This window comes from Meleagris gallopavo, chromosome 20 (genome assembly GCF_905368555.1).
Source record: "Meleagris gallopavo chromosome 20, MGAL_WU_HG_1.1, whole genome shotgun sequence".
Lineage (NCBI taxonomy): Eukaryota > Metazoa > Chordata > Aves > Galliformes > Phasianidae > Meleagris > Meleagris gallopavo.
In genome coordinates, this window is record NC_139423.1 from 2,089,406 (window position 1) to 2,100,532 (window position 11,127).

Sequence of the window (11,127 nt, forward strand, 5' to 3'; positions counted from 1 at the left end):
ATTTTAATTTGTCCTGATTAAGGAAAAAGCCCTCAGCTCCCGCTCAACTGTTTCACTACGAAACTCTTTTGAGTCAAGCTCTTAAATCAATGTTCTCAAAGGAATTTGGGGTCTTCGGGGTTTCTTCATTTGCAGTGTCCAATTTAAAGCTCTGTTCAGAGGTCTGATTTCCAAGAGTGAGAGCACAGCTATTTCCAGCTGGACACATGCAAATTCCTGGCCATTGCCCTAATTTTCCAAATGGGTTCCAAATATGCATGAAATACCAGATACTCATGCTGGGACAAAACACCTATCATGTCTAGTGCTGTAACTGACAGCTCTGATGGTACAGCTTGCTCGAAGATCAGTGCAGGCAGCCGGTCTGTGAAGTGATGCCAATAGAGTAAATATTTCTTTTGCATGCACCGATGGCCTGCAGGAGTTGAGTCATAAATGAAAAGTGTTCAAAATGTTGGATTCCTAATGTTAAGACTTACAGAGACTCAAGTTAACTAATATTTCATTCAGGTACTGTCATACCCAGACTGATTTCATTAGCTCTTTTGGTATGCAGAGGGGGATAGGCATTGAAAAGTAGGATTGCTCATCATTCTTTCTATGCCACAACAAATGTTTGCTGCTCATAGCACACCCCGCTGCTCTGGCTCTGAGGGTATCTGTGCACATGCTGCCCATCAAACACCATGCAGCTCACAGAGTCACAGAAGGGGGGTTGGAAGGGACCTCAAGGATCATGAATCTCCAATCCCCCTCCCGCAGGCAGGGCCACCAACCTCCCCATTTATTCCTTCTGCTTGAAATATCCCTGCTCTTATTAACAGAGTCTGGAGCAAAGGAATTAAGTCATTCCTTCCTCTTTTTCTCTGGATTGGAGGCTCGTTGCTATGCTGCTGTAAACACTCCGGCAGGTTTTACAAGCTCTGCAGCAGCGCTCAGTGTGGCTTGGAAGGCAGGATCAAACCGCTGGAATGTGGGATGGACAGGCAAAACATTTGTGCTTGTGTAGGAGAATGAAAACAGAGCTGTGTGTGGGAGCCAGGCAGGCAGCCCAGCAACCCACGTCCTCTGTGCCCAGCCGGGAGCAGCCTGGGTTGCTGCTGTGCCAGCCTCAGCCCACACCAGCAGTAGATGGGGAGCCCAGCAGGGCAGGGCCGTGCCATGCCAGCTCTCCAGGAGCCACAGGTCGCTCTCACTTCAGCAAAGCAATTCTATTCCACTCATTACACCATCATCAGTGACGAAGGACGGCCCTGTGAGCGCTGGAGATCTCTGATGCTTAGGGTGAGTGCACTGTTGTTACCCAGCAGTGTGACAGAGGCAAGCAGAGCTGCTCCCATCACATCAGCAAAGCCCAGAGGTGTCGGTGCCAGCAGCTCTGTTTGCACACACGCTGCATATGCTGCTGACATCTCTACCCTGCACTGCTGCGTTCCTGGCAGGAGCAGCAGCAGCAGCAAGGCAGAGAACAGCAATGCGTGGGCACGCTATCGTGCTGCGCTCTGCTGTGATAGAGCCCTGTGATGTGGAAATGGAGTGAAGGTGCTGTCCCTGGAGGGCAGAAGGGTACGCAGGGAGCGGCGGTGAAAATGAAACGCACACTGGGGTTCGGAAAACAGCTTTTTTTCATCCAAAACAAAGTGATGGTTGCGTTAAGCAGACTCAGCAGCAGGTTGTTGCGGAGTGGTTCCATCAGCACTGAGTGCTGGGCCAGGAGGAGGTGGCTGCAGGGCTCCAGATGTGCAGCAGTGGGATGGATGCTGCAATCACAGCCCCGTGCCACTCAGAATTCTGTCATCCCCTCCGCACAGTGGGCCTTCAGCCCTACAGAAGTGCTCCCATCACCATCCTTGCCTCACTCCACCCCAGCACAACAGCTCCTCAGTGTGTGTTTTCAGCACGCCAGCACCTGAAATAACCTTGTAGCATCCACTGAGCTGCAGATCCCTCGGTGCTTTGGGGTGCTGCAGGTGCGTGGTGAGCACTGTGCTGCTGGAACACAGCAGATCTGCTGCAAGCAAAGCACAGCTTGGGAGCAACACGAAGCTCTCTGTTCAGCTCTCATGTTAGGAACCAATGGAGCAGGGAGCAGCGTGGTGCTGCTTGGCACAGCAGCACTCGCTCACCTGCCTCAGCGCCGCTGCTCTGCCAGCATGTTCCTAACAAGGCAGCGCCCATCCATCTTTAATGCGGGCGCTAAATAACTTAGTGTGCTATCTATAATTTAATTAGACGGATGAGAGCGAGCGAGGTGTCTTCTACAGGAGGAAGTTGCACCTTCCCTGGGCAGCTGTGCCAACGCATCGCCACACTTTCGGAGAAGAACTTTCCCCCGACGCCCACCCCTCCCGCTGCCCTCGCTTTCCCTCTGTGCTTCCCTCCCACCCACGCCCACAGCGGCGGGGATCACGCAGGTACGGCCCTCCCCGCACGGACTGATCGATGGGCTGAGGCCAACTGAGGTCCAACAGAAGCCCCACGCTCCTCCCCCTCCTCCTCCTCCTCCTCCTCCTTCTTCTCCTCCTCGCCGCTTTCCCCGTCCCTTCCCCGGGTCCGGCCCGACCGGGGGAGGAGCCGCCCGCGTTCACAAAACCGCCGGTCCCGCACGGGCGGGGGGCACCCAGCGGGCACCCGGCGGCCGCCCGGAGCCATGCGCGGCGCTGCGGTGCCGGATCGGGGCGGGGGCCGCCCGGGGCCATGAGCGCGGCGTGGGGCGGCCCCGGGCGGCGGCGGCGCGGGGTCGGGGGGCGGCGGCGGACGCTGCGGGGGCTGGGGGGGCTGGGAGGGCTGGCGGGGCGGCTGCTGCGAGCCTGGGCGCGGCTGGCGGGGGGACGGGGGGATCGGAGCGCCCGGAGGCGGCGGCCGCAGCCCGAGGACGACGAGGGCGGCTTCGAGAGCGCGGGGAGAAGGGAGACGGCGCGGGGCGGCGGGGCCGGGGCGGCGGGGAGCGGTGCGCGACCGCCCGGCGCGCAGGGGCTGCGGAACCACGGCAACACGTGCTTCATGAACGCCGTGGTGCAGTGCCTCAGCAACACCGCCCCGCTCGCCGAGTTCCTGGCGCTCGGACGCTACCGAGCCCGCGGGGCCCGCGCTGAGGTCACGCACCGCCTGGCGGCTCTGGTCCGCGCCCTCTGGAGTCTGGAATACACCCCGCGGCTCTCCGCCGAGTTCCAGGTACGGCCGCTCCGGGCTCCGAGTTCAGCCGGGTGGGTCGGAGCGCTCCCCGGGCAGTTCCACGGCGGGGCGGGCGGCGGCGGCATCGCGTGTGCGGGATCCTCCCGGGGAGAGCCGCGCGTTGTACCGAGGTGGGAGAGCTGGGGGATCTTTCGCTAATCCCGAGGGCGAATCTGTGCCCCGCGGAGGGGGAAACTGAGGCGCAGGGCGGTGCGTTCGGTGGAGATGCGACTCCGACGCCCGGTCGCAGCATCCCCGCCCCGCTGCTTTGCTGTGCCCCGCAGAGCATCGTGGCCAAACACGGCGCGCAGTTCCGCGGTAACGCGCAGCACGACGCCCTCGAGTTCCTGCTGTGGCTGCTGGACCGCATGCACGAGGACCTGGGCAGCGCCTCGCCCGCACCGGGACCCCGCGCTGCCCACCAGGTGGGTGTCCTCGGGGGAGGGGGCAGACCATCCAGATCCTTCCCTGCTGAGCTGGTGCAGCCCCCGCGGCACCCCGCCCAGCTGGGCAGATCCAGACCCATGAAAGAGAAACTCTCCTCCATCCCGGCCGTGTCCTGGGAGGATGGATCTGCGTGCTGAGGGCTGCAGGTTGGATCTGCTGGGGGCACTCTGGGAGGAGGAGCCCCTGGGGGATGTGGGGAGGTTTGAGGTCTTGCAGGGTGCACAGACACCGAGCACGTTGAGTTTCCTTCCCCGGCTCCCCTCTGAGACAGCAGATGGGCCCTGGCCCCCAGCAGACTGCGAGGACGTATCAGGCTCAGCGGGACCCAGTGCCAGCAGATGGCACCGGGAGAATCATTGTCCCTTCCAAATATTTTCAGGCTTGTTCACTGCAACACTGAAAAACTCCTGCCCCCAAAACCAGCCTGATCCTTCTCTGACAGCACCTCCTGGTAATTCCCCATCCCAGTGCTGGTGTGTGTTGGGTACCTTTGCCCCAAGTGCACCCATTTCACAGGTCAGGAGACTGAACGCAGCGGGACTGGGCGTATTCCCCATGCCATGCAGCACGTGGGGACCCCACAGCAGTGCCAGGGGATGGTGGGAACCGTGAGGGCTATGCTGGTGTAGGGTTCACCCCATTTGTTTTGTGTCCCCACAGCGCAGTGCGGAGCAGAGTGGTGCCAGTGGGGAGAGCTTTGTGCAGAGCCACTTCCAGGCGCAGTACAGGTGAGCTCTGTGGGCAGGATGTGGCCCTTTGGTGTTGGAGGGGGGCTGAGCTGTGCCCAGCATTGCTGTGGGTGACAACAATACCGAGCCACGTCCCTGCATGACTGCGCAGTAGGGCTCACAGTGAGCAGCTGCTGGCTGTGCCTCGTGCCATGCGCGTACTGTGGGATGTGGCTGTGCCTTGTGGCCACCCATCCCCAGGGATGTGTCCCCATGCCTCACATGGGTACTCAGAGGTGTGCCATTGGCGTGCCCATGTGTGCAGGTCCTCCCTGACGTGCCCGCACTGCCGAAAGCAGAGCAATACCTTTGACCCATTCCTGTGCATCTCGCTGCCCATCCCCGTGCGCCAGACCAGGTGAGCACGTGGCGAGGGGACAGCCAGCTCCAAAAAGAGCCATTTGTGCCATATGGGGAGAACTCAGAGCTCAGGAGGTGGCGGTGTCCAGCAAAGAGGGATGCATGCTGGCACCACCACACCTGGGGCACACATGACATCCCCACCATGATGTCCCCAGGGCACTGAATGTGACGCTGGTGCTGCAGCGCGAGGGCGGGCGCTCACTGCGCGTGGGGCTGGCGGTGCCACTGCTGGGCACGGCCGCAGAGCTGCGTGAGATGGTGGCACGGGAGGGGGATGTGCCCCCCCAGCAGGTAACGGGGAGGCACCCAGAGCCTCTGTGCCGTGCTGTGCCAGGTGCTGGGCCTTGTACAGTGCCATGTGCCATGCTGGGCCATGCTGTGTGCCTTGTACCGCACTGTGTGCTATGCTGTGTGCCATGCCATGTATCTGTATGCTGTGCCATCTGCTGTGCTGTGCCTTGCCTTGCGCCATGCTGTGCCACATGCTGTGTGCCATGTTCAGAGCCATCTACTCCACCATGTGCTGAGCCATATGTGCCATGTGCTGCGCCATGTGCCATGAATCGTGCCACGTGCTGTCGTGTGCTGTGTACTGTGCCATGTGCCACGCTGTGTACTGCACCATGTGCTGTGTGCCATGTATTTGCACTGTGTGCCATGTGCCACATCCAGCGCCATGTGCCACATGCCACCCGCAGGTGATCCTGGCTGAGGTGTCCTCGCAGGGCTTCCTGCGCTCGCTGGATGACACCGAGGAGCTGAGCACGGCTGGGCAAGAGGCACCCCTGTATGCCCTGCAGGCCCCCCCAGAGGCCCCCACAGGTACTGGACACTTGTGGGGCTGGTGACATTGGTGGCATCCTACTGGTGACCGCTGGGAGCCCTGTCCCCATGCCATTGGTGGTAGGCAGGTGTGCTGTGCTGGGATTGGTGGGAGGCAGGTGTCTGCCCCACTGGGATTGGTGGGAGACTCCAGCCCCACTGCTGTGATTGGTTGCAGGCAGGTGTGCTGTGCTGTGATTGGTGGCATCTGTGCTCCCCTCCCAATGATTGGTGGGAGCAGTGCCTCTCATCTGCTGTGATTGGTGGGAGGGAGGTGTGTTTTGTCGCAATTGGATGGAGGCAGGTGCATGCTATGCTGCAATTGGTGGCACCTTTCTCCTCCTCTGCTGTGATTGGTAGGAGCCTTGTCCCTCACACCATGATTGGTGGGAGGCAGGTGTCTGTCTTGCTGTGATTGGTGGGAACCTCACCCCTCGCGCTGCGATTGGCGGAGCCATTGGCGGGAATTTTCCCACACCCTCCCTGTCACCCCGGTGTCCCCATCCCTCCCCCCAGGGGGTTCCCACGGGCATGGCCGCATCGCGCTCACCCTCTGCCCGCAGGCGCCCGCCCCGTGCTGCTGCTGCTGCTGTGCCACGTGGCGGGCATCGGTCCGCACCGTGCCAGGTACCGCCCTGCCCTGCCCTGCACACAGCCCCCCTGCGTGTCCCCATGCCCCCAACCACGTCCCCACGTCCCCAGGTTCGGACCACCACTGGTGCTGTGGGCGGAGCGCGGTGCCTCCTGGGCACAGCTGCAGCGCGATGTGCTGGCCCCTCTGCGCGGCATGATGAGGAGCGCCGTGCAGGTGGGTGTCCCCATGGGTTGTCCTTGTGGGGGGCTGTAGTGACCCCACCAGTGGTCATGGTGTCCCTGTGAGTGGTGTCCCTGTTGCCCTGGTTGGCCGTAGTCACTGGATGTGGCTGCAGTGTCACCCATCCCTGCCACTTGGGTGCCACCACCACCAAGGTATCCACAGGGCTGAATCACACACTGCAGCCCCATCCCAGCCCCTGTGAGTGTCCCCACCATGGGTGCAAGAGCAGAACTGAGGTCACATGGGGACACTGAGGTGTGGGATAGTGCTCCAGCCCTGCTGGCACCGGCATCCCAGGGTGAGGACGCTCCCCCAGAGGGATCTGAGGGTCCCTACGTCCCCTCACCGTGCTGTCCTGCAGGGCACGGCGCCGCAGTTCCGCATCCATGTGGCCGGGGAGCCCAGTGCCTACCTGTCCCCACAGGACCCACACCCGCTGTGCCACGCGGCCATTGACAGGTAAGGGGGGGCCACCCCACAGCGCTGCAGGGACAAGGTGGCCCCACTCCACACCTCCCTTTCCCTTTGGGGTACTCAGAGCGCTGCAGCAGAGCCCCGCCGGCGGACCCCCCCATGTAGCGCTGACAGTGAACTGGGACATCAGCACCAAGGAGCGGTGAGTGCAGCACTGGGGGGACCACAGCCCTGTGCTCCATCCCTGACCCCCCCTCACCTCCCACCCTGCAGGCTTTTTGGCAGCGTGCAGCAAGAGGCGGTGCAGGATGCAGACAGTGTGCGGCTGCAGCAGGCGGCACACCAGCAGCACAGCTGCACTTTGGATGAGTGCTTCCAGCTCTACACCAAGGAGGAGCAGGTGGGCACACCCAAAAAGCTTCACGCCCTGTGGAACTGGGGGGAGGGGAGAGGGACAGACACTCGTTTTGGGATGCTCACAATATGTGCCTCCAGCTGGCACCGGATGACGCATGGCGCTGCCCGCACTGCCGGGTCCTGCAGCAGGGCACAGTGCAGCTCCGCCTCTGGACGCTACCCGACATCCTCATCATCCACCTGAAGCGCTTCCGCCAGGTTGCCCAGCGCCGCCACAAGCTGAGCACGCTGGTGCGCTTCCCCCTGCGTGGGTTGGACATGGCCCCACACTTGGCCCCGGGGGGGGGACGATGGCAGCACCCCCTGCGCCCACCCCGGAGCTGCCCCCCAGATGCTCTGTATGACCTTTACGCCGTCTGCAACCACCATGGCAGCATGCAGGGCGGGCACTACACTGGTGAGCGAGGGGTGCTGTGGGGCGGGGGGCATGGCACAGCCATGGGGTGTGGGGCTAGGGGTGCTGTATGGGGGTGTGTAGTGAGATAAGGTGTGGGATTGGGGATCGCTGAAAGGAGAGTGCCATGGGCATGGCTTGGGGCCGAGGTTGTGCTGCATGACAGCAGTCAGTGGGGGAGAGACGTGGGGCTGGGGTGCGTGGTGAGGATATGGGGTGTGGGGTCACAGGGTGCTGCAGGGGAATAGTGGGATAAAAACGTGTTGTGTGAGGGGCTGCGGAGTGGGGTGTGCAGTGGGGAAGAGCATGGGGCTGGGGGCACTGCAAGGGGTGTGCAGTGGGGCAGAGCATCATGATGGGCTCCATCTCTGCTGTGGGGAGGGGCGACCCGAGGGGCCCTGCCCCCTGCTCCCCCTTCCTCACCCCTGCCCCAGCGTACTGCTGCAACTCCCTGGACGGGCGCTGGTACAGCTACGATGACAGCACGGTGGAAGGGGTGCGGGAGGACGAGGTGAGCACCCGCAGCGCCTACATCCTCTTCTACCAGCGCCGCAACGCCATCCCTGCCTGGTCGGCCAGCAGTGCTACCAGAGGTGAGCAGTGTCACCCCGCTGTCACCACCTTGGCAGCACCTGCAGGGCAGGCACACTGTGCATGCAGAGCACCGCCAAGTGCACGTGCACACATACAGCACATGTGCCTGCACGCAGCACTGCTGGATGCACACTCGTGCACTCAAGATGTGTCCATGCTCTCACAGCACAGTTGATGCAGGTACACGCGTGCACCTGGACACCTGTGCGTTGCCATCCATGGGCAAGTGGCAGTGCAGCAGGCAGGCACACATTCTCATGCAGCATGGCTCCATGCACACACATGCTGGTGTGCATCAGCATGCACAGCGTTGTGCAGACACCGCACACATCCCTGTGCTTCTGTGCACACCTCTTGCATGCCCGCATATTCACACTGCTCACTGCAGCTCCTGCATTGCTGCACCCCCCAGCAGCCCCTAGCCCCACACCCTGGCACTGTGCCCCCCTTGCAGCTCCCACTCCCCGCAGGCAGCAGCAGCTCGGCCCCATTGAACCACTGGGCAGCCCAGCTGGGGGGCAGCAAGCAGCACAGCGCAGAATCCCAGCCTGCAGCTCCCCGCCCATCCCCACCCTGCAGCCCGGACCTTAGCACCACACAGGAGCAAGGTAAGCGCCTCCCCTGCCCCCCTGAACCCCTCAGCAGCCCCCGTGCAACCACCCCCCACCTCCCTGATGCTCTCTCCTTGCAGGTGGCTTCGAGGCCCGACCGCCGGTGCGGGGGGTGCAAAGCCGCAGCCTCAGTGTCAAGCTGCCACCCCCCGCCCGCTGCAGGCCCCCCCTCAGGGCTGTGCCCCTGCGGTGGTCCTTCGCCTCGCGCCCGCGGGCGGCCCCCAGGCAGCTGCTGCCGTACATCCCGATGGGGCCGGTAGGTGGGGGCAGCCCCCGTGTGGAGCAGAAGGCCGTGCCAGGTGATGCTGCGGGCAGCACACAGAGCACAGAGCCCCCCCGCTGCACCCCAACACCACGCCGGGCCCACAGCGCCGGCCTCACTGGGATCTCGTGCCCCAAAAGCCCCCCACGGAGTGGCGAGCAGGAGACAGAACTCCCCCGGGTGAGGCAGGAGGGCACCGCTCGGGCACAGCACGACCCCCGCAGCCCTGACGGGCCCATCCGGCGCTCACAGAGCTCGGCCTGCCTCCCCCCACGGCCCCCACACCCCATGCGGCGCTCAGCATCGCTGGGCCGGGGCGCGGGGGGCACTGCGGGGATACGGGGCAGGGAGCGCACGGCGACCCTGCGGCACGGAGCTGTGCCTGAGTCCAGCTTCTGAGGAGGGGTGGCGATGGTTGTGGGGCTGAGCTGGCAGTGGGTGGCACCCAGAACATTGTGCTGTGGGGTCAGGGCATCCCTACGCTGTGGGCATCCCACACCTGGGTACCCAGAGCCTGGAGCATTGCGCAGCTGCACGTGTGGCTCTAGGAGCATCCAGCACCAAGAGCATTGTGCAGTGGGGTATCTGCAAAGCATCCCTGTGCCAGGAGCATCCTGCACCTGGGTACCCAGCACTGGGAGTATTGCCATGGGCCGGATGCAGTCAGGGCATTCCTGCATCATCAGCATCCTGGGGCTGGGTGCACGGTGCTGGGAGCTTCCAGCAATGGGAGCATTGAGCTCTGGGCTATCTGGAAGCAGGGCATCCCTGCGCCAGCAGCATCCTGCATCAGGGTATCCATCACCACCTGTGCTGGGATCGTCATGCAATGGAGTGCCCAAAACCAGGGTGTGCCTGCACTATGAGCATCCTGCAGCTGGGTACCAGCCCTGGGTGCATCCCACTCAGGGATCACTTTGCACCTGGCTGTGCTGTGCTGAGTATCTGCACCCTTGGCCCTGTGCCTTTCAGCCCACGCCTTACTGGGAGCAAGCAGGGGGTCTGCAGGGCTGAGGGGCTGTTGGGAGAGAGAGTATTTATTCTATACAGAGAGTTCTATGCAGAGATGCTGTTTGTTTTCTACAAGCTACTGGTGCTGAGAGTTGGGCTGCGGGGCTGCTTGCACACTCAGGGCTATGCAACGTGTGGTTCTCCCGCAGCCATTTCTATTAAAGACATGAAAGGAGCCCGGTGTGTGCCGCGTCCACCTGGGGGACGGCGCTGGGGGTTTCTTGGTGCTTTCTAGTGGCTTTTCTGGGACCTTCCAGTGCGGCTGCTTTGAGGTTTGGGGGTGGCTGTGAGCCGAGCAGCCCCTGTGCTGCTTCGATTTCCCTCTCTGGGTGATGCATGTGAAGCTGGAGGGGCACATTCTGTCCCCAAACCCGCACAGACCCCCTCCTGGAGCAGCCCCTTCCCAAGCGCGTGCAGAGCCACGGGAGGCGTTGAATGAAGGCAGGCTGGGGGCTGAGTTCCACAGCGATGTGCACGTTTATTCCAGCTGCTCCTGCCCCCCCACCCGTCCCCGTGCTGTGGGTGACGGTCACATCACGGCGGTGCAGAAGCAGTGGGGCCAAGGGGGTCGGGGCAGTGCAGCACACGGGGACGGAGCGGGGCCACGAAGCGTTCCCATGGACATAGTCCGTTTGTACACCAAGATTGGATGGAATGGCTCAAAATAAAAGAAATATATATATATATTTCTATATATACAAATATATAATATATATATATCTATGCCCTCCAGATATATATATATGTCATCTCTCTGAAAAGGATAAAAGGTGACTTTGTCTTTGCATGCACAACCAAAGCCTCTGCTCCACGCCACCAACCCACGACGACAGCAAACGGGGGACGAGGCCGTGCCCCACACCCGCCTTATTGCTATGGGGCCATCCTCATATCCCAGCCACGGGGGTACGGAGCGGGGAGACGAGACCCCGGGCTGCTGCCCCACATCAGAAGGGAATGGGGCTCCGGTGCCTCTCCAGCCCCGCTGCCACCACGAGGACGTGCCGGGGGGGACATAGGCACCGAGTCACAAGGCAAAGTCTGGATAAGGCGAACCGAACCCCACTACAGAG

The 11,127-nt window shown here is 62.2% G+C and overlaps 1 protein-coding gene across 2 annotated transcripts; it reads left to right on the forward strand.

Moving 5' to 3' along the window:
- Positions 1-2,506: 2,506 nt before the first annotated feature.
- Positions 2,507-11,073, forward strand: USP43 (ubiquitin specific peptidase 43). 2 transcript variants are annotated; one of them, XM_085239905.1, is made up of 16 exons: positions 2,507-3,174; positions 3,459-3,599; positions 4,282-4,349; positions 4,615-4,707; positions 4,868-5,003; positions 5,411-5,534; positions 6,098-6,161; positions 6,237-6,342; positions 6,713-6,810; positions 6,890-6,967; positions 7,039-7,165; positions 7,261-7,579; positions 8,011-8,169; positions 8,641-8,778; positions 8,862-9,037; positions 10,855-11,073. In XM_085239905.1, exons 1-16 carry the CDS (start codon positions 2,698-2,700, stop codon positions 11,071-11,073), a joined length of 2,523 nt encoding a protein of 840 aa, XP_085096031.1. In that variant the 5' UTR covers positions 2,507-2,697. The 2 variants fall into 2 exon arrangements, with proteins under 2 accessions (XP_085096031.1, XP_085096030.1); XM_085239904.1 differs by lacking the exon at positions 10,855-11,073 and having other exon boundaries at positions 2,508-3,174; positions 8,862-10,229.
- Positions 11,074-11,127: the final 54 nt, after the last annotated feature.

Excerpts from the sequence above, each read along its gene's own strand:
- USP43 (XM_085239904.1), top strand. The coding sequence starts at position 2,698 with ATGAGCGCGGCGTGGGGCGGCCCCGGGCGGCGGCGGCGCGGGGTCGGG. Across the intron at positions 5,535-6,097 it reads CCCCCCAGAGGCCCCCACAG|GCGCCCGCCCCGTGCTGCTG; the intron begins GTACTGGACACT and ends CTCTGCCCGCAG. Across the intron at positions 7,166-7,260 it reads TCTACACCAAGGAGGAGCAG|CTGGCACCGGATGACGCATG; the intron begins GTGGGCACACCC and ends ATGTGCCTCCAG.